The following is a 19,763-nucleotide window of genomic DNA, read 5'->3' on the forward strand; positions in this document are numbered from 1 at the left end:
GCCCGTTGTTAAGAGACTGGTCAGTGCAAGACTTGGGCACTTGACTCCTAGTGTTACCGACAACACTACACCACCACCACCCAACACTTTCACCATCCCGAGTACGCATGCTTCCGGTGTTGTTATAGTGGAGGTGAGATATTTGAGAGGTGCTAAGCGTTAGAAAAAGAAATACGACTGCGCGAATATATAAGGTCTCTTCGATTTGGCCTGTACTTTCTGCATGAGTTCAGGATGAGTTCAGCCAGTTCAGCGCAGGCGCCGCCACTGCAGAACCGGTCCTGCACTTTTGTCGTCTGCTTCTGCACCTCCTCCCTGGGAGGTGCAGGGAAAGCGTGAACTCATCCTGCACTCTCTGCACCGTCGGTAAATCGAAGAGAAAAGTGCAGGCGCCGCGCGCTGCACTCGAAAATCGAAGAGACGAGTGCTGCACTACCTGAATGAGTGCAGCGAGTGCAGTAAAATCGAAGACACCTATAATGTACCTGACATTATAAATGTCGCATTCAGAAGAGCCAATTTATTACTGAAATCATTACTGTCCATTTTTAATTGTGCGGTGCTAGCCCACAAGTTGCTGGTTCCTCAGACTTAAACTAATGAGTATGGAATAAACAGCAAGCTGCTCATTGTGGCCTCGCAAGCTGTTAGTCATCACAGGAACCAGCTCTTCGAGGCTGTGTTGCACGCTCAGAAGTCGCATAACAGTATCACCTGCGCGATCTCTACCGCTGGGCAGCGGGAGTTCCAGCGCAGTCAGACTCGGCCTTAATTTTATCACGGCGTGTCAAGCACAGCGCAGAGCACATCGATTAGGAACTCCATTCGCAACAGTCTCGAAGAATCGACGAATGCGTGTAATTCACTAATCAAGTACGCTGTTACATGTTGCGGGTTCTAACTGCCGGTTACCACGTGAACGTCATGGCAGTTAGCAGAAAGACGATGTTGGAAATGTCGTTCGGGAGATATATTTCTCTGCAGTGACACCCTCAGAAGTCAGTGGTTATCACCCGCGCGATCTCGATCGCTCGGAAGCGAGAGTTCTAGCGCAGTCATTTTCGCCTTAACCTCATCACCGGGTGTCAAGCACAGCATGGAGCACCTCAGATTGAAAACTTGATTACATCATCCCAAGCCGCAACGAAAATGTGCGTGGGACTTCATACATTTCGGTTGTCTTCAACGGTGCTACAGCACGCCGTGCGTTCCAACTCCCTGCTTTGTCTAGTGTTGGCTGCTGTTAAACGTGGGTACGTTAGCTTTAGTATTACCGGTAAAGTTAAAAATAAATACTGAACAAAACAGCGGTTATAATTTCGAACTAGAGAAAAAATTAAAGGCTAATAACAAAAGTCGCACACACGAGCTAACCACACAGGACAAAGCAGCGAGCTGTCTCATGAATCAGTCGTGACGAGGCTTGGTTTGGCTAGAGTGAGCTCCTTTGGCTGGTTTGGCTGAGTTGTTTGCATACCAAGAACGTTGGCTTAGAAGGCTATGTGATCTATTAAAAATAAATAAATATTTACAATTATATAAACATATTAGGTGTTGTTATAAGTTTTTACTTTGTCTTTCTCTTTTAGTAGTGGAGTGTAATTACAATCGAAAACCAACCTAATCGCAATCCAGGCGGCGCCAAGTCTCCCACGAGCCTGTGAAGCGAACTTAGCCGGTTGTGTTTTGGAAGTTATTGGGTGTTCTGGAAATCTAAAGCAAACGTAAGCGACAATCTTTATGCATAAAAAGAAACTTCACTAAACGGGCAACGTGCTACGCTTGCAGTTACGTGCCACGCACGGTCAATAAGCTGCTCGTTAAGCACCGTACTAGTTGGTGCCAATAGTTGCATGTCATCCCTGGTAATGCTTAGCGCACCTCTATAAACATACAGCGTTCTCCAAGGAAATATTAGCAGCAATGTAAACCATTTTTGTTCAGCCATGTCCTCGAATGCTGTTCATAAACTTTGCATGGTGTAGTTCGCCACCGTTCACCTCGCAGTAACGATGTCTTTCCTTGTCCGTAGATGTTCATGACACGTTCGGAGTACGATCGGGGAGTCAACACTTTTTCCCCTGAAGGCAGGCTGTTCCAAGTGGAATACGCTATCGAAGCTATCAAAGTAAGTGAAGTGCTTCGTGGTGCGCGACCGAATCTCTGGTTGACGCCTCTACTCCTCGTTTGTCTGCAGCTCGGCTCCACAGCCATCGGCATACAAACCTCCGAAGGAGTCGTCCTGGCCGTCGAAAAGAGGGTGACGTCCCCACTTATGGAGCCTACTACAATCGAGAAAATTGTCGAGATTGATAACCACATTGGTATGTATGGCTGCTGCGACTGCATGCGCCCGCTGCTGGTGAAAATGACCCTGATCCTGTGGCCGTTGTCTGTCCATTCGCGCCGTTTTTACAAAAACACCAAAGCCCTAGTTTAGTGCGCAAAATTGATTCGGAATCGTGGGGTCTGTCGCTGAGTCTGCATTTGAACCAATGTAAAGCTTAGCTAACGTTTGAGTTTGGGCTAGTTGGTTCATCATAAAACAGTGTAAACAGCACTTAAATGAAGACAGTAAAATAAGACACAGACACGACCGTTGACTACCAGCTGAGCACTCGTTGTTGATCCTGGCAATACAAAGGGAAAAATTTATTGACGTCGCACCTCGTGAGTGAAGAAAACACAGACAAATGTACGAAGTGCAGGCATTTCTGCTGAGCCATCCTCGCTCAAATCACATGTTTAGGTATCCAAGTTCCTTCTTGTACAAGGCTACTAAAGAGGTGCTCTGCAATCTTCGCCAATTTTACGCCAGCTACAAAAAAAATTTTTTTTTTTTTTTTTTGAGTCGTTCCCTTTTTTGAGTCAAGTACAGTCCACTTAGTCATGTTTTGCGCCCTGATTAATTTTGGTGCTCACACTGACACCACAACTGCTTCCCTTTGTTTTTTGTCCAGCTTGAACCCTCAGATTATGAACGCTGCCATAGTGCGGGCAGGCTTGGCAGCATGTTACTTTCTTCACGCAGGTGCCACGCCAAGTTTCACGCTCGAAAAGTCGTAATGTGGAGTCCAGCCGCTTTGTTTACCAATTCTTACTTTCTTTGCAGGTTGTGCGGTGAGTGGCTTGATGGCTGACTCCAGGACCATGGTCGACAGGGCCAGAGTGGAAGCCCAGGTAAGGACCCCCATAAATTATTTGTTGCTTCTAACCTCAGAGTAAGGTAACACACTTTAGTAATGAGCAAAACTTGGTATCCTATAGTGCCTCGTGTGTTTCTTTGTGTTAGTCCATCGTCCGGCTGTAGCACTGTTAGCAGTATGTACTAACTTGCAAATACAGCTGATTTTGGTGTTTAGGTTTTACTTAGGTACTTTTTGTTGAGGGAAATTTTCTGTGAAGTTAGTAAAACATTAAATCTAAAAGAAGGTGCTGGTGCTTATGCTTCCCCTTCTGTTCCTGTCCACAATTGTGAAGTACACTTTCCGTATAAGCCAAGTGCCAAGATGAAACTCATGAAGTTAATGCATTTGTTTGAGAACCCAGTTCACAGTGCTGTGTTTGTGCTAACAAGCACCTTTCTTTTTCTGTATTGTTAATGCCTCATGGTAATTCCTTTTGTTCCTCCGACATTTTAGAGTAGTGTTGAGGATTATGCTCATTTCTTGCCCCCTTGTTCTGGCACCAGAACCACTGGTTCCTCTACAATGAAAAGATGCAAGTGGAAAGCGTGGCCCAGGCCGTCTCGAACCTGGCCATCCAGTTTGGCGACAGTGATGATGATGGCAATGCCATGAGCAGACCCTTCGGCGTGGCCATCCTGTTTGCAGGAATCGACGCCAAGGGCCCACAGCTGTGAGTAGGGCAGCTAGTTCCCCTTGCACCACTATGTGCCTCCTGGTGCTTTGCTTCGCACATGATGGGCTACCCATACCCTGAACAGCCTCTGGGTAAAAAAAAAGGCCTAGATTTTTATGCGCTATACCAGTGTCACATTTGAAAATAAACGCGGAAAGCCTCTTGAGAACAGAAAGATGCACTAAAATACCGTATTTATTCGAAAATAGGTCGAGCACGAATATAGGTCGACCTCCTAAAAATTGAAGTCGCCGAAAAAAAAAATAATATATTCGATTATAGGTCGACCCATACTTTTAAGAAAAAACTTGAGGAAACTTTTAAAACTCCCATTTATTTACAACGCGGTCACCTCACTGGTCGGAGCCACACACTGCGTCGTCGTCGGAACTTGCGCCGCATGCGCCGCAGTTCATTACCCACCCCCGCCCCCGACTGGCTTTGAAGGCTGAACGGCCAATCCCGCCTCGCAGCGCTAACTGTGTAGTTTTGGTCCTTCGCAGGACACTCGGTGTCCTTTCGCACGCTCCTTTTCCATGTGCAGCCGGAGTTTTTTCTCGAGAGCATCGTGCCTCCCAATTGTAGGGCCACGAAACGCACGACGCAGTCCCCTACAAGCAAAAAAGTTTGTCCCGCTGTTTCCGCCATCCCCTGATCAGCTTTTCATTAACGACTAACTCTCGCTGAGCGGCGCAGTTGTTCAAGTTCTCAGCAAACAGAATCACCCGCCGCTTAAAGTCCGACGTGACATCGCGAAATGCGCACGAGAAACACGTTGTATGCGCAAATCACAACGAAGCAAGCACAAAGAAAGCGCATGAAACGGAAAACGGGAGATAGTAGAGACAGCGAGCGAAGCAGGCAACGCCGTTCCGTTCACGAGGTGGCTACGCTAGGTGGCGAAAGTCACCTTTACCCCCACCTCGCGCTAGCCGCTACCGCGGCTCCGAAGACACCAAGCCAAGCCAATCTGGCTCTCTAGCCAGTACGTCAGCTCGCTCGTGTCCGGTTCGGCCGCTCGCGCGACGCCGAAAATACGCTGCATGTGGTTGGGCCTTAATGCGCGATAGCCGGCAGTGACTGTGGGTGGTTTTCTTACGCTGATTGTTTTGTTATTTTTTCCTTTATTTTCTTGCCTGTCTTTGTTCTAGATGCTCCGCGCTGCCGCCTCAAATTGAGGAGCGCCGGGCGTGACGGAGAAACGGATTGCTCGGTGCGCTCCCCATTTTTGATCACGACTATAGGTCGAGGTTCTTCGGTCACGATTATAGGTCGACCCTCAATTTTTAAGCACATTTTCGGAAAAAAAAGGTCGACCTATATTCGAATAAATACGGTAGCTTGAATGAATGTTGTATTGACACAGTGCGAAGTTAGGATTGTAAAGCTCCAATGAGGGCTCTAAGTAGCTATTGTATTTGCAAAAATAATGCGCCACTGTAAAAAACAGCAGGTTTGCGTAGTGCTCAACACACTTCACAAGAACAGCCCTAAAAATTGACATTTGTTTTTCATGAATTGACAAAGACTGCATGCTGACATGAGAGTGCAACTGTCACATATGTTATCACTCCTTATGGGCCTCGTGCACTGCAGTTTCGAGTAGACAGGTGGTGCCACCTGGCAGCGGCGTTTTTTTCCAAAGAATGAAATAAACATATGCAGCGGTGAGACAGCTGCGCATATTGCGCAGTTTTGATACAAATTAGTTTTCCTGCGCCAGACTGCTCCAAAAGCTTGAAAATTGCAAAAATTGCGCCAAACTGCTCCAAAACATACCGAGAGCCAAGGATTTTAACGCTCCCGTCACTTTCAGTGGGGAAAATGCTTAGTGATGGCGTAATTTTCCAGCACCCCCAATGTCATGCTGTTTGTAAAGGTTTAATTTATTGATCATTCAATAAAATACCGGCTTAAAATTGTCCCCGAGACAGTTTTTTCAAAAATGACAATGTCGGGTTGCACATGTTATAATAGTCTCTGAGTTTTTAATGTTTTCCCATCGAAAACCATTGCAAATTCCTGCAGAAAAAATACTTCTGTGTAGGAGGCGACAAACTGCTTGTGCAAGTTGATGAAAAAACAGCAATTTTCGGAGCGCCGTATCTCCGGAACGACATAACTGGGCGTCGCCATCTTGGTGTGGTGAGATTCGAAAACGTGGCCGCCGGGCGAAGAAGTTGCTCGGGGTTCAGGCGGAGTGCTCTTCCGCGATTTCTGCCGTGGTTTTGGTTATGGGGGTGGCTGGGTTTGCATTTAGTCGTTTGAGTTGTTGCGGGAAGTTGCGCGACTCGAAAGACGGGAGTTCATCAAAAACAACGTGATGCCCACGAATTCGCCATGTTTTGTCCTGGAGTGTGAGGAGCAGCTTGTGCTTGAAATGAAATTTCGGAGTCATTGCAGTGTTATGAAACGCTGAGTTATTGCTGCCTGTGACAGCGAGCTCGCGAGCCGCGGGAATGGGGTGATCGACACTGCCGAAGTGGCGGCGCAGGCTACATCGCCGCAAAATGTTCAAGCAGTGTCCGATAGCGGGACGTGCTATTATTGCACGCCGGGCGAACTAATGGTTCACCTATCGGAAGTGAAATTTAATGCAAAGAGAAAGGTGGCTAGACATACCACCGTTACTCAAATTACGGTCGTAGTGAACGTGCACTTTGGGGATTAAAATGAGGGCTGGTGGAGTGCGACGATTGTAAGGGACCCTCGCTTTGCGCAACTTTTGCCGGGGCTCTCTACTTTTGTGCGTAAGGCCGATTATGGGATTACAAAAATATTAATTTCGGCATCCACATGATAATAAAAATGCCTTACGATTGCGCAGTTTTTCAATTCAATATCTTCGACGGCACTCCATGCTATCTATGCACACATCCTAAGAAGTAAAAAAAATGGCTTGTAAAAAGGTAGTGCAGTTCGTACCTTGTGATGCTCCGGTAGAAAAAAACTTTATTAAAAGGCTGTTTCAGTGTTATGCACGTTCGAACCCTATTAAAAAGTGCAGTTTTCTCCTCCAAGTTGCCAAAAATGTGATTTTTTAGACACCGGAGGTGACATAATAAATGTCGTTCTTCTGCTCCAAATCAAGGTTCTTCTACTCCAAAATCGAAATTTCGCTGCTCCAAAAACTGCTCCCAAAACAGATTTAGCTGTCTCACCCCTGCATATGTAGCAGTTCGCTACGGGGCTCAATTAGAACAAAAAGCCGAAAATTAGTATACAACACATCACCGCGTTTTATTACGTTCACAGTCGTTATATCAATATAAATATTCCACTTATGAGTTGTGCCGGAATACATGCTAAAATATTTTAGAGCGCGCCACTTCTCAGTAAAAGCCGATGACAGTACACGGATCAGCAGCGGCTTGCGATGCCGATGTGCACAAGACACATAGTACGTACTTGAGAAAAAAAAAAAAAAAAAGAAACCCGCCGCGGTGGCTCAGTGGCTAAGGCGTTACGCTGCTGAGCACGAGGTCGCGGGTTCGATTCCCGGCCGCGGCAGCCGCTTTTCTGATGGAGGCGAAAAGCAAAAACGCCCGTGTGTGCGAGATTTCGGCGCACGTTAAAGATCCCCAGGTGGTCAAAATTAATCCGGAGCCCTCCACTACGGCGCGCCTCATCGCCTGCGTTGCGTCGGCGCGTTAAACCCCAACAATCAATCAGAAATAAAAAGAAAAGAACCGTAGGTGCATTCGTGTATCTGCCCGCTACTTGGTGTGCAAACGCTGCGAGAAAAGGCTGTGTATCCAACAAAACGGAACGAGTACTTATTTTTCTAGCTCCAAATAGCTTTCTGGTGTCACTATACATATAGTGTGTATATGCATCAGAAATACACGGAGAGTCCCACGTATCTGCATGCTTCCATTGTACGTAGTCAATCCGGCAAACTATGAAAACACTTTTAAACAAAGACATTAGAAACGTAAATGTTGATGCTACACAGCGACACAACAAGAAACAGATGAACACACATGCACCAGCCACAATTCGGAGACTCGCATCTATGATTTTATTCAAATGACTCTCAAATGTCTCAAACGTAAGGTCCTGTACAACATGTAGATTGTGTTTCTGCCCCAGCAGGTCTCAGTAAACGAGTTAAAGTGCAGCTTGTTCTGGAAAATTTTTTGGCTGACAAAGATAGCATGCACGAGCACAACTACCTATGCTGGCATGTAGTTACACGAATATACGTGCAGCTCTATCAGCTATGAAAGAATATCTATCATTCTAAATGGGATTTTTTTTTTTCATTGGCACTACAAATGCGAGAGGAACCATTGGCGCAAAATTAAAGCTTGCATTGTGCGCTCTACCAGGTCCGCGCGTCGAGCCATACAGAAGTAAACAACAAGGTACATAATTGTTTAGAGGCTTTCATGAAAGCTTCCTCATGCACATCTATGTCCCAAAATACTTGTGTGTTAAGTATGCATTTGTCAAACTACAGAAGCATTCAAAAAAAGCATCAAGAGATATTTTTCTGAGCCCATTCAACAAACACTCACTCTAGTTTCAGCAGTTTCAGGTAGAGGTGAGCAGTTGTATTTTCAAACGCCTGGCTCTACAAACCTGAATCATCGGGCTTTTGAACCCATATGTCCTTGTTGTCGTAATACACACATGAACATTTCGCCGTGATTTTACACACAGTGGAGTTTACGCGGGAGAAAATCACTTCTACAAGCACCGTGGAAGTTTCGTCGCCGTTGTTCTTTTTACTAAGCTGTCCGTAAACTGCTAGATAATGCCAGTTATGCCTTGACCACCTTGACCCTGACATCTAAAGCTGAACAAATTAAAACGTTACCGGTGCCGTTGGGACGTCACACCCTCATTGAATGCGCACGGGGTCCAGAGGGCCCACAGAACAGGAGTTTCTTCATTAATGGAGCGATTGCGCCTTCTCTCACACACACAATTATCGCTTCGATTAACTGAAGCTCATAGGCAAACACACGCGCACACTCCTGCACTCCTCTCTTTCTTTTCGTAAGTGGGCTCACGGGTTTTCGTCTTTTTATTATTATCTCTCATTTGGGTGACGCAGCTGGTGTTCAGTTGAAGCCGTTGCGAGTTGACAGCGTGTTTATACGGTGTGGAAACAGTCCCGCGCTTTGTACAACTGGTTTTGTTGTGATGAACCGCTTTCCTGTCGTTCTTGCGAAAGGTTTACGCTTTATTAAAGTACCGTTTGTCTGTTTGTATTGCATTGCAACGGAATGGTGGCCACGCATTCTTTCTCGTGCTGATATTCGTACTGCGCCAAAGGAGATGCTCCGTGACATCGCCTGCGCGTGGAACAAAGAGATGATGCCTTCGTTGTCCGCAAGATGGCGCTGAACACAGCACATCAGTGGTGCCACCATGCCGGTGCACGAGGCCCATGAGAGGCAGGGGCTGTTCGACGAGCCCCACACTGATGTTATGGGTGAAATGAACAGCGAAAATGCAGTGTCCCGCTCATCATGTAAAACAATGAGGAGGGGATGGAAGAGTGGCAGGGGGGGGGGGGGGGAGACTAGATTGCGTGCATCTGTGGTGTGAGATGCCTTTTTACACTTGCGTTGCACCTTTGCGTTTCCACAGGTACCACATGGACCCATCTGGTACGTACGTCCAGTATGATGCCAAGGCCATTGGCTCAGGCTCCGAAGGTGCCCAGCAAGCGCTGCAGGAGAAATACCACAAGGTGGGCCACCCTTCCTCTCCAGGCACTGAGTTTCTGCTGAAGGCAAAGTACCAGAATGCTCATGCACTGTCAGGATGGATAAGGGGCTTTGCTACAGAGTGCTCAAGCCCCAGCTAGCATCCCAAAAATCCGCTGAGAGTTTGTGGCACCATGCACTCACCGAGATGGGGTCGGCGACAGGCTCCAATGGGCTGATATAGACGAGGCTTTAGTAGCCAGTCAGTACAAGTAATTACGTAGTAGCTGCACATTCAAGGCAGCGTGGTCACAAACATACTTGCGCCCCTTTGTAACCGGTGAGAAGTGCCCGAAGGGCTGCTTGGCCTGCAACAAGCCGCTTGCAAGGTAGGCCTGCAAGAGGCCTTGTCTCGGCATCTGAGAGTGGGACAACCGATCACCTCCCTTTGGCGGGGTGACACTCATAAAACCAGGGCGGGGAAGAAGGCTCCCAGGTAAGGAGGAGCATTGACTGGCAGTGGAACGAACAAAACCTCTCCCCACCGGCGCATCAACCTACGTAAAGCAGATTGCAGGGCGATTGCGTGCCGCCAGGTGCGGGCTAAAGGTGGCACGGGAAAAGGGGCGAAGGGGATATATAGCTTTCCCACAACATGTGGAAATGAGGTGAACAGAGAAAAACCCAGGAAGGTTTAATTGGCCTTTGCATCCTTCCTCTACTACGCCATGCCTCTCAGTGCATTGAACATTCAGCAAAAGCAATAGTACTTTCATGGATTGAAACAGTGCTTTTCGGTTGCTCACTGTGCTACATGAAAGTGCTATATGGTTTCATTTGGAAATTTAGTGCACTGAATGTTTATAGAAAGTGGTAAGCTAGAAAGGGCAATGTAATGTGCGTAGCCTTTGCGCAACTAAGCTGAGAGTATAGTATCCTCACAATTTTCATAAAGGCTTGGTTGTTAACACAAAAGCCTAGAGTACATGTTTGCTGGTGAAAGATTGTGTGGGGATCGGGCTTAAGCTAAATCTTTCGGAACTAATTTCTTATGACAGATGCCTCTCACATTGTCTTAAAGGAGTACTGACACGAAATTTCTTGCTTTTAGTTTTTATGCTGTAAAGAATACCTATTGGCCCAGTAATTACGAAAATCGAACCGGAAGCCGTCAGCCGCCAACACAGAATTAATTATAGCACACTTATTGCAACCAATTTCAAATTCGGTCACCGCGCGGGAAAATGGCCGTTCGAAGGCCAGCCTGCAAGCGGGCCAGCCTTGCGTCACGCTCTCACCCGTGACGTCAGGGACGTTTTTCTTTCCTCCATGCGTTCGCCGCATCGTCTGCTACGATTGCACATGGTCCGCACTCGCCCGCGTAGTCGACATGTCGTCTGAATCGTCAGACTCGGATGAGTCGCTGCCACCCGACAGACAGAACAACTTTATTTGGCCAGGCGATTAGGCCGGCGATGTCTTCGCCGTCGTCCGTTTTTTAATATCACTGCGGCTCGAACCGGCGCAGACCGTGATAGCAACAGCTTGTTGCCACTCTTCTAATCAATCTGATCGCAAAAAAGAAGTTCCACATGCGAGAAAGTATAGTTCATATCACAAGCTAGCTGCAGCACTGTGGAGGCTACATTGTTGTCCCCCTCAGGGCGCCTAACTCACCGCGAAGGAAGCGACAAAAGGCGCCGGGGCTGTGCGGTGCCACTTGCCGAGAGGGGAGAAGGGAGTGTCCTTTCAGGACCCCCTTCACGGCGGATTAGGCGCCCTCAGTGGGCGCACTATTGATAACAATGTAGCCTCCACTGTGCTGCAGCTAGCTTGTGATATGAACTATAGATGTTAGTGTGTTGAAAAATTGTGCTAGGGGTTGTTCTCAGCGCTGAATTTAAAAGTGGCGTTCAGATATTTGCCGCGATGGTAAGCCTATGCAGACCGGCAGCGGAGGTTCGGCGCTCCGACCCAGCACTGCCGGCACCGCGGTGCGGCGAGCGGCCGAAAGATGGCGCCACCTGCGCGCTAGAATCAAAACAGGCCGCGGCAGATGTCTTGGTCACCGATCGCTGAAACGGAAATTATTTCCAAAATAAAGCTCCGTATGCGAAAAAGGGGATGATGAAAAGTTGTGTAAGGGATGGTCATTCTCATTTGTACAGATACCAGCGATCAAATAGTCGCCACGATACTAAGCCTAAAGTTCCCAACACCCAAGGTGACCCGTGCAACCCCGAGCCCGCTGGCTTGGGCGTCAGTTCTTGCGGTCGCCGCCACGCACGAACTCAGTCCACGTTTAGCGCTGCATGTTCTCTCGTGGAAAATAATGCATCTTGGCGTCGTCGTCGATTTGCTCGGACAGGCTTCCACAAGCAGTACTTCGCATACCGCGAGCTTGCCATAGCACAACTTGGCGAGCTCGGCGCCGCGCGCCGCCGCGTCGCCGCGGTGCCCGTCGACATCGCGCACCGTGCGGTGCCGGCACCACGCAGTTTTCGGCACCAGTGCAAGGGAACACCTAGCGCCGGGCCACGAACTGAAGAGCAAAGACGTCGAACACGCAATGTTTACAAGCATTGCTCACACAGCTACACCCACGTCTCCTGCCCAAACGAATACCACCGACATCAGCAGCGCAGGATATCGTTTCCGGTTTCGAAAACGACTATATGACGTCACCCTGAACCGGCCAGACACGCAGGCCGATGTTTCGTCACGCCGAAAGCGATTTCGCTAGTGCTGCCGATTTGTGGAAGCTCGCGGCCTGGACAATCAAAATCGATTTTAGATGTGATTCCAGCCTCGGATCGCTGCAAAAATTTCTGTGAGGCATCTGTACAAACTACTGAAGCCAATTATATCATTTTTTAGGCGCCGAAATTTAGTGTCAGTACTCCTTTAAACGACAACGTCCTCCTCATTGATGTGATGTGCACTGATGTCGTCTACTTGGGGCCCTTTCATGAAGTTAAAATTGCAAAGGTTTACAACCAGGCCGGCAAGTAACAAAGGATCAGCTTACTTACTGCCTTGCTCGTAACCAGGGTGTCGAACCGAAAAAAATACCGGTTCGGTTACGGTTCGGGTTCGGGTGAAATAATTTCGTTCCGGTTCAGTTCCGGTTCGACAAAATCACGTGCCGAACCGGTTCGCGAACCGGTTCGGGAGCTTGAACCGGTTCGCGAACCGGTTCGATGATTTGAATTGTCACTGAAATTAGAAAAAAAAACATTTAGTAGTTTAAAGCGACAGTAAAGTCAAAACACAAACAAAAATTCAAAATGCTGCTGTTCCCCTAGGGCAGTGGCGCAATTGCAAAGCAAACTTTAAAAAATCACGAGATATTAGAAAAACAGATGGAGTGGTGACGATTTACTACCTACTTTCTCGTCCAGACTTTATGTTGTCCTAGCGACTATTCATAAAGCCACCGCCAAGAGATATGACGGTGGGATATATATTCTGCCCTTTCATTTTTTGGTGAAATCGCAATCGTCGCTATGGAATCGCCTATCACGCTTACCTTGAAGCCTTAAATTTAGGTCTGCGTACTGGCGTGTTGAAATATCAGCGCTTAATACCAATGGCGCACATTTTTTATATATTTGTAACAAAACAGAAAAACCCTACTACAGGCACATAAATACTACCAATGAATTAGATCATTTGGTCACCCTGAATAATTTCTTAGCTGTCACCCTATCGAATGTGTTAGCCACACTTTTGTTAAAAGTAAGCTTTAGTTAACGCTCAGTCACTGCATTATTGCTCTGACCACTGCAATTCCTTTTGCGAAAGCTATACTGGATGTGTGCATTACAATCAGTATGTCATCGTACCGCCTGACCCCCGGCCATCATTCCGTGTGCTACATTGCGTAATCTTATAACAGATTATGCTGTTACAAAATGAAAGGGAAATTTTACGCGCGGAGCATGAGAAGAACTTTTTTGGGTAGGCGCTCTTTAATTCGTCCACAGCAGTACTCCCCTCTGACCTGCCTCGGTGGCTCAGTGGCTAAGGCACTGCTGAGCGCGAGGTCGCGGGTTCGATTCCCGGCCGAAGCGGCCGCTTTTCTGATGGAGGCGAAAAGCAAAAACGCCCGTGTGTACAAAATTTCGGCGCATGTTAAAGATCCCCAGGTGGTCAAAATTAATTCGAAGCCCTCCACTACGGCGCGCCTCATCGCCTGTGCTGGGTCGGCGCGTTAAACCCCACAATCAAATCAAATCAGTACTCCCCTCCGGATCGAGTAGCAGTAGAAGTAATGTAGCGAGTTGGGCAGTCAGTACAAGTGCACCTTCGAAAAAAAAACAGATCTGAAAGAGAAAAAACTGCAGAACAAGCAGAAAAGATGATCGCTCGGCGAATGGGACAGTGTGAGGTACCGGCCGTCCTTTCTGCACGTGTCATCTGCTTTATTACTGTTGCTGCTTCCAAGACAAGGTCGAGGACTGCAGTTTCTTGCCAAGAGATTAAGTGCGTACCTTAACAGTTTTCCCTGACATATCTGTTGTTATTTGTACTTGTAAAAAACGGAGCTTGTCCACGGTACTGTCCTCAAAAATGGTCGTGGGTAAGGGACATCGAAGCCACTTTTGGTCAGCATCAAGCGGTTTAGCCACTGAGCAGCTCCTGCGGTCAAATTTGTCAAATATTACAATTTGCAGGTGTCGGACCTTTTAAAGAAATTATGAAATGGAAAAGGTTTGCACACATCGGGCTTTCGCTGCTGCACACTGGAGCACTCCTGCAGCCATTAAAGTTGCAGCTAGGGAAGGGCAAAATCGTTTTATATCCCCTGCAAGCTGCGGAGAATGACATTTCCTTTGGTCAGCTTCCACTACGCTCGCGCTTCCAGCAGCAACAGACCATTGCTACATTGGTGCTCATTCATTTCCCTTGTTGTTACATAGAGCGTGATAGTGTTCAATTGTCTGGAGGGGGAAGTGAGCGAGCAGGTACGAAGTTGATGGTACGTGAAAGAAAAAAAAAGCCTGAATTGCATTGACTGTGCAATGTCAACAACAGAGGGTCGAACCGTTTCGGCATGAACCGGTAACCGTTATTTCTTTTTTCGGTTCAGTTCCGGTTCGGGTTCAGCGTGATCAAAAAATAACGGTTCGGGTTCGGGTTCAGTTCCGGCAAAAATACCGGTTCAGTTCCGGTTTTCGGTTCGGTTCGGTTCCGGTTCGACACCCTGCTCGTAACAGTTCAAAGCAAATGTGTTGCGGTGTTGAAGTGCCCAAAATTGTGGTGACCCACCACGGTGGCTACTGGCTGTGGCACTGTGCTCCTGATCCCAAGGATGCGAGTTCAACTCCTGGCTATGGCGGCCGCTTTACTGATAAAGGCGAAAAGCAAAAACACCGTGTGTTGAGATTGTAGCGCACATTAAAGACCCCGAGTGATTGAAATTAATCCGGAGCCCCTCACTATGGCGCGCATCATAGTCCAGGTATAGCTTCGGCATGTCAAACGCCACAATCTATCAATCGAAATTCTGATGCCTTCTCTGCAGTCACTTACCTGCTCCTTGGACAAGACAACACATGTTCAGACATGCCTCACTGCATCTTCAGTCTTTTAAAAAAAGACTTCACTAATTAGTGTTCTTAATTTATATCATTAACTGATGCTTTTCTTGGGGAAAAAGACGTGCATTCCCAATACCTACAGTGCAGGTCCCCAAACATTCCAGCTGAACACATGCGTGCTGCCTATAAAAACAGTGTATTCAAGAGTATTTTCATAAGTGGGCCTATTATGGGTGTGACACGCTGCATCTGTGTTACAAAGGGTGACACCACCATTTGTGTTAAGGATACGCATTCACGTTCGGGGGAATTAAATGGGTGGGTTTCAGTTAGTTATAGGAATTTGAGCTGAATGAACTCAGAAATCTTTTGTTCAAGCACACTGCTTTTTTTGGGATTGAACAAGCAAAAATCAGTTGTTTCTTTGAAAAATGCCACAGGCTGTCTGCTTTCTTACCTTGAGGGTCTCTCTCTCTCTCTCTCTCTCTCTCTCATTTCCCTACAGTCCATGACTCTCCCGGAAGCTACCACGAATGCCCTCACCATACTCAAACAGGTCATGGAAGAAAAGCTCAACTCCACAAATGTAGAGGTACGTTTGCCCTAGCTGCTTTGAAGCTGTACTCGTCATTCAGCAAAAGCGTCAAACTGTGGTGAAAAATATACTGCTTCCGGTCTACTGTGGTGAAATAGGGGGGGGGGATTCGGTCCATGTGTACCGTATACCCTACACCATGGTTTCTCAAAGTGGGTTCCGCGGAACCTAGGGGTTCCGCAGGCCCCTCCTCGGGGTTCCGCGAGCCACTGATAAATGTTCCCTCGTTCCGCATTCGCCAAGAAACTTAGATGACGAACCCGAGGTGCGATCGATCTAAGGAACCTCCATTACTCATGCCAGAGTGTGAGTAAGCACATCCCAGTGCATAACACAACGACACAAGCTGCGCAATACATCCCACCAGCAGCTTGTAGTTAGCCAGACTCCGAAAACGGGCGACGTGGTTAAACTATTGCACTTGAATCTCGGCCTTGCATTACCACCGTGGGCATTTCTCCTGTTTGGAGATAGGTGCCGCTAGCGTACGCATTCGCGTAAAGTCGACATTCAGGTGCATTATATTCAATAGCAAGCAACCTTGCTTCTTTTGAATTTAGTGTACGTGAATGTAGCGTGAACGGAATGAAAAATGCCGGGAAGGGGGGGGGGGGGGGGGGGCGGGTTCCTTGGCACTTAACGGGGCTTAGCAGGGTTCCCTGATACCAAAATTCCTGAGAACCCCTGCCCTACACCTATCTAGCATTTAAACTCTGCTGGGACCGCTAATGCATAAGTGATGCAAAGAGCAGGACGTAGTGGAACAGCAAAGAAACAAATGCGCAGCATTACCCAAGCTGCTCCCTTCAACCCCTTTTTCCCTCATTGGGGAGGGTAAATGCAGGTTTTATGTGCAAGAGCGGTGCTAATCTTTCACTAGCACAAGGGACGCTGGGCAGAGCTGGCGTGCGACTTTTCATTTGCCGACAAACATGGGTTCACGCCACTCCAGAGCTGTAAGAGACGAGATGGCAGCTACTAAAGCTGCACTCACAGGGCACTTTTTTTTCCCTCCTCAGGGTTGGTTTTCTGCATTTTACCTCCTTAGTAATTTTTGAACCCTTAATTAGTAGGTTTGTCTGGTCCAAATATGCCTGGCTGCAACAAATGGCAAGGGAAGCTGTAGATGTGAAAGACTGTGTGCAGCCATAGGGAGTGGAGCAAGTACTGTGATTTGTTCAGATCCACACATGGCGTGGGATAAATCAGACTGGTTAAAATATGAAGAAAAAAAGAAGTGTTATAAGCAAGTTTCTATCGTACAGTCTACACTCGTTGGAGCGGATCTGGCAACAACAGACTTCCGATTACAACAGACCATTTCTGTTAGTTTGTTTGGTCCCCATGCATTTTAAGTGGGGTCCAGTGTGCTCATAATGGACCTGTCTATAGGAGACTGTCGGCTACATCAGACCAAGTTTTAGGCGAAAGTTCTATTGGCTGGATGTTAATAGCGGACTCCTGTGGTGTGTGCACATGATGCACTTTTTTTTTTTTTTTTTTTTTTTTGCTTATTGTGGCAAGGAAACTACTACAGTCGAATCCCGCTACAACGAAATTGACGGGACGTGCGAAAAATTTCGTTGAAGCGAAAATTCGTTGAGGCGAAATCTGCCCCAACACACCACGGAAAGGCCAGAAAAATAGCCCCATACGTTTCCGCAACATTGGCAGCATAATACAATGTTTAGAAAAAGGAGTGACGCGCAAGAACTCATGTTTATTTGGATAACAAACATACCAATGGTTATCTGTTTTTTCACCACCCAAAGAACGCGTTACGGAGGGGGGTGAAGATGCGCAAAACGTATCGCTGTACAACAAGGCGTGCCCACCGAGCTGATTACTTGCAGATAACTGCTAGGCCGTCGGAAGCCCCCCTCTCGCTTGTGGCAGGAGCAGTGCCATTATCTTATCCTCCGACAGGGCACGGCAGCTACTGACCTTGGCAGGCAAGACGCGCGCGCTTGCATTTAACATGCGCTTGCATTTAACATGACCGCGCGCCCGCGACTAAGATAGGATGACTAGGCTTCAAGACCAAACACGCAAACATGATTTTTGCTCTTGGCTATGAAGAATGGTAGAAGGAAAACGGCAAGGACAGCTGCTCACAACGCATACATGACGGCACCGCACCAGCAGCGAAGCACATTCATGCAATTTCAACTGGATACGGATTGGCTGTAGCTCTGGGGCTCCGCCTTGGCGAAGAGGGCCTGCGCCTCGTGTAAAGACGGCCAGCCACATCGTTATCACCATCAAGCAATGGCGTGCGCCTATGAGTTTTTTGTTTTGTTTTGGGTGGCAGTGTGGTCGCAACGCGCATGTTTTCGGTGAAACTAAGCGTCCTGAATGTATAAAAAGTTACAGATAGCTGGCGCTATGCTTATTTTATTGTAAAATAATTGTTCGAACCCAGCCCAAATCATCTAAACTTTCGTTGAAGCGAAAGCAAGCCAGACAAATGGTTCGTTGTGGCGAGGACTTTGTTGCATTGACTTCTATGGCTAGCTGACGGGGAATTGGAAATATTTCGTTGAAGCGGAAATTTCGTTGAAGCGGCGTTCGTTGTAGCGGGGTTCGACTGTATGTCTGGCAACATTTTTGGCGTAGACCGGGTCGTTAACGAAGCCAAGCCAAGTCAGTGCCTGTGGCTTTTTTTTTCTTTTCTTTTTCTTTTGCGACCAGTGGCATGAACGGCAGGGTACCTGATTTCACTGCCAGATAAACTAACCATAATTAATGCTGTACAATACTGCGAAAAACAGGCCAATGTAGCCAGAAGTATGGGCCCGTCTAAGCAGATGGTCCGCTAGACCGTCAAGAACAAGGCCGCTGCCGAAAAACGTGGCTCCATTGAGATTGAAGAACAGCGCTTTCGAATGCGCTAAGTGGCGCACCCAGAGGTCGAGTCTGCCCTCGTCACAGTTTTCTTTTTATGTAATAAAGAACTCAGGTTCAGTGAAGTTAAGCATTTATTATTCCCACACATGCACCGCTCCCGTTCCGTTTCATGAAATAGGTAAGAAATGCCTCAAGCAGGGGGATGGGTCCCATCCAATAGGTGCAATGTGCCGCTGGCTGTGCGTACTCCAACTGGTCTAACTTTCAATGTCACAACTGTCCTTCGTCAAATTATTTTGTATCAGCTGTTTTGCTGACCGGGCCAAGATCATTAAAAACGCAGAAGCTGCCTTCGGGGAACGTCAGGCAGCGATCCGAATTGTTTGACGAACAGTTTTGGGTAAACCTGCCTTGTTGCGAAAGTTTCGAAAAGAGCCTGGCTAATTCTGCTGGCCATGACTGATTTTTATAGCTGGTTAGTAATTGCTCTTAGTTATATTGTTGCTTTATTTGCTCAGGTTAGCGTGCATCTCTACGTACTTTCCCAAGTGCCGGTGCTAAACTTCGAAAACAGCATTAGGTGATCCTTTTCTCTTGCATTAATGCTGTGGCAGAGATGCTGCAGGCATGTAGAAAGAACAAATTGTCTGTAGCATGTATATGCAATACTGGTCAAAGTTCCCTCTTTACGGATACAACAAACATGTTTTTTTTTTTTTTTTTTTTTCTCCTGATTAAGAGGGTCTATTGTTACAGGCGTAGACTGTTGTTAAGAGTGAAAATGGGGGTGGGGGGGGGGGGTAATTGTTTTACAAGAAAATAAATATTAGGAGGCTAAGCTGCTACACCAGCTTGCTTCTTGTGTAGGACATAAGTTGGGTTGCATAAGTTGTATCCACTTTTGGTGTATATTTCTTTCTTGACACCATAACATTGTTGAATAGAAGTACTAATTGTGCAATATGATTTTTTTTTTCTGATTTTAAATGCAGAAATTATTTTGTCGTTTGGACTTCATTTTGCATAGATTTTGTATGCATTGTGTCTTCGTAAAGACGTAGTCAAGAGAATCCCCCCCACTTTTTTTTTTTGTCTTGCAGGTTGCTAATGTTACAAAGGAGAAAGGCTACCACATGTTCACAAAGGAAGAAGTCGAAGCTGTCATTAATGCCATTTGAGAGATTCTTGTTGCTTGCTTTCTCTGGGTAACGTAACAAGTTTCCTGAAATAAATTTTTTTTACACTCTGAGCTGCGTG

General features: G+C 47.0%; 1 protein-coding gene across 1 annotated transcript; it reads left to right on the plus strand.

Moving 5' to 3' along the window:
- Positions 1-1,567: 1,567 nt before the first annotated feature.
- Prosalpha5 (proteasome alpha5 subunit) lies at positions 1,568-19,755 on the plus strand. Its single transcript, XM_077682716.1, has 8 exons — positions 1,568-1,724; positions 2,033-2,128; positions 2,198-2,324; positions 3,113-3,180; positions 3,692-3,858; positions 9,463-9,565; positions 15,570-15,656; positions 19,607-19,755. Exons 2-8 carry the CDS (start codon positions 2,033-2,035, stop codon positions 19,682-19,684), a joined length of 726 nt encoding a protein of 241 aa, XP_077538842.1. The 5' UTR covers positions 1,568-1,724; the 3' UTR covers positions 19,685-19,755.
- Positions 19,756-19,763: the final 8 nt, after the last annotated feature.

This window comes from Haemaphysalis longicornis, unplaced genomic scaffold (genome assembly GCF_048455015.1).
Source record: "Haemaphysalis longicornis isolate Haplotype H1 unplaced genomic scaffold, Haemaphysalis longicornis Haplotype H1 scaffold_9, whole genome shotgun sequence".
NCBI classification, from domain to species: Eukaryota; Metazoa; Arthropoda; class Arachnida; order Ixodida; family Ixodidae; genus Haemaphysalis; species Haemaphysalis longicornis.

Bases quoted from the DNA above. Each gene is read 5' to 3' on its own strand.
- Prosalpha5 (XM_077682716.1), top strand. From the start codon at position 2,033: ATGTTCATGACACGTTCGGAGTACGATCGGGGAGTCAACACTTTTTCC. The intron at 3,859-9,462 runs GTGAGTAGGGCA...GCGTTTCCACAG, and splicing joins GACGCCAAGGGCCCACAGCT to GTACCACATGGACCCATCTG. The intron at 15,657-19,606 runs GTACGTTTGCCC...TTTGTCTTGCAG, and splicing joins TCAACTCCACAAATGTAGAG to GTTGCTAATGTTACAAAGGA.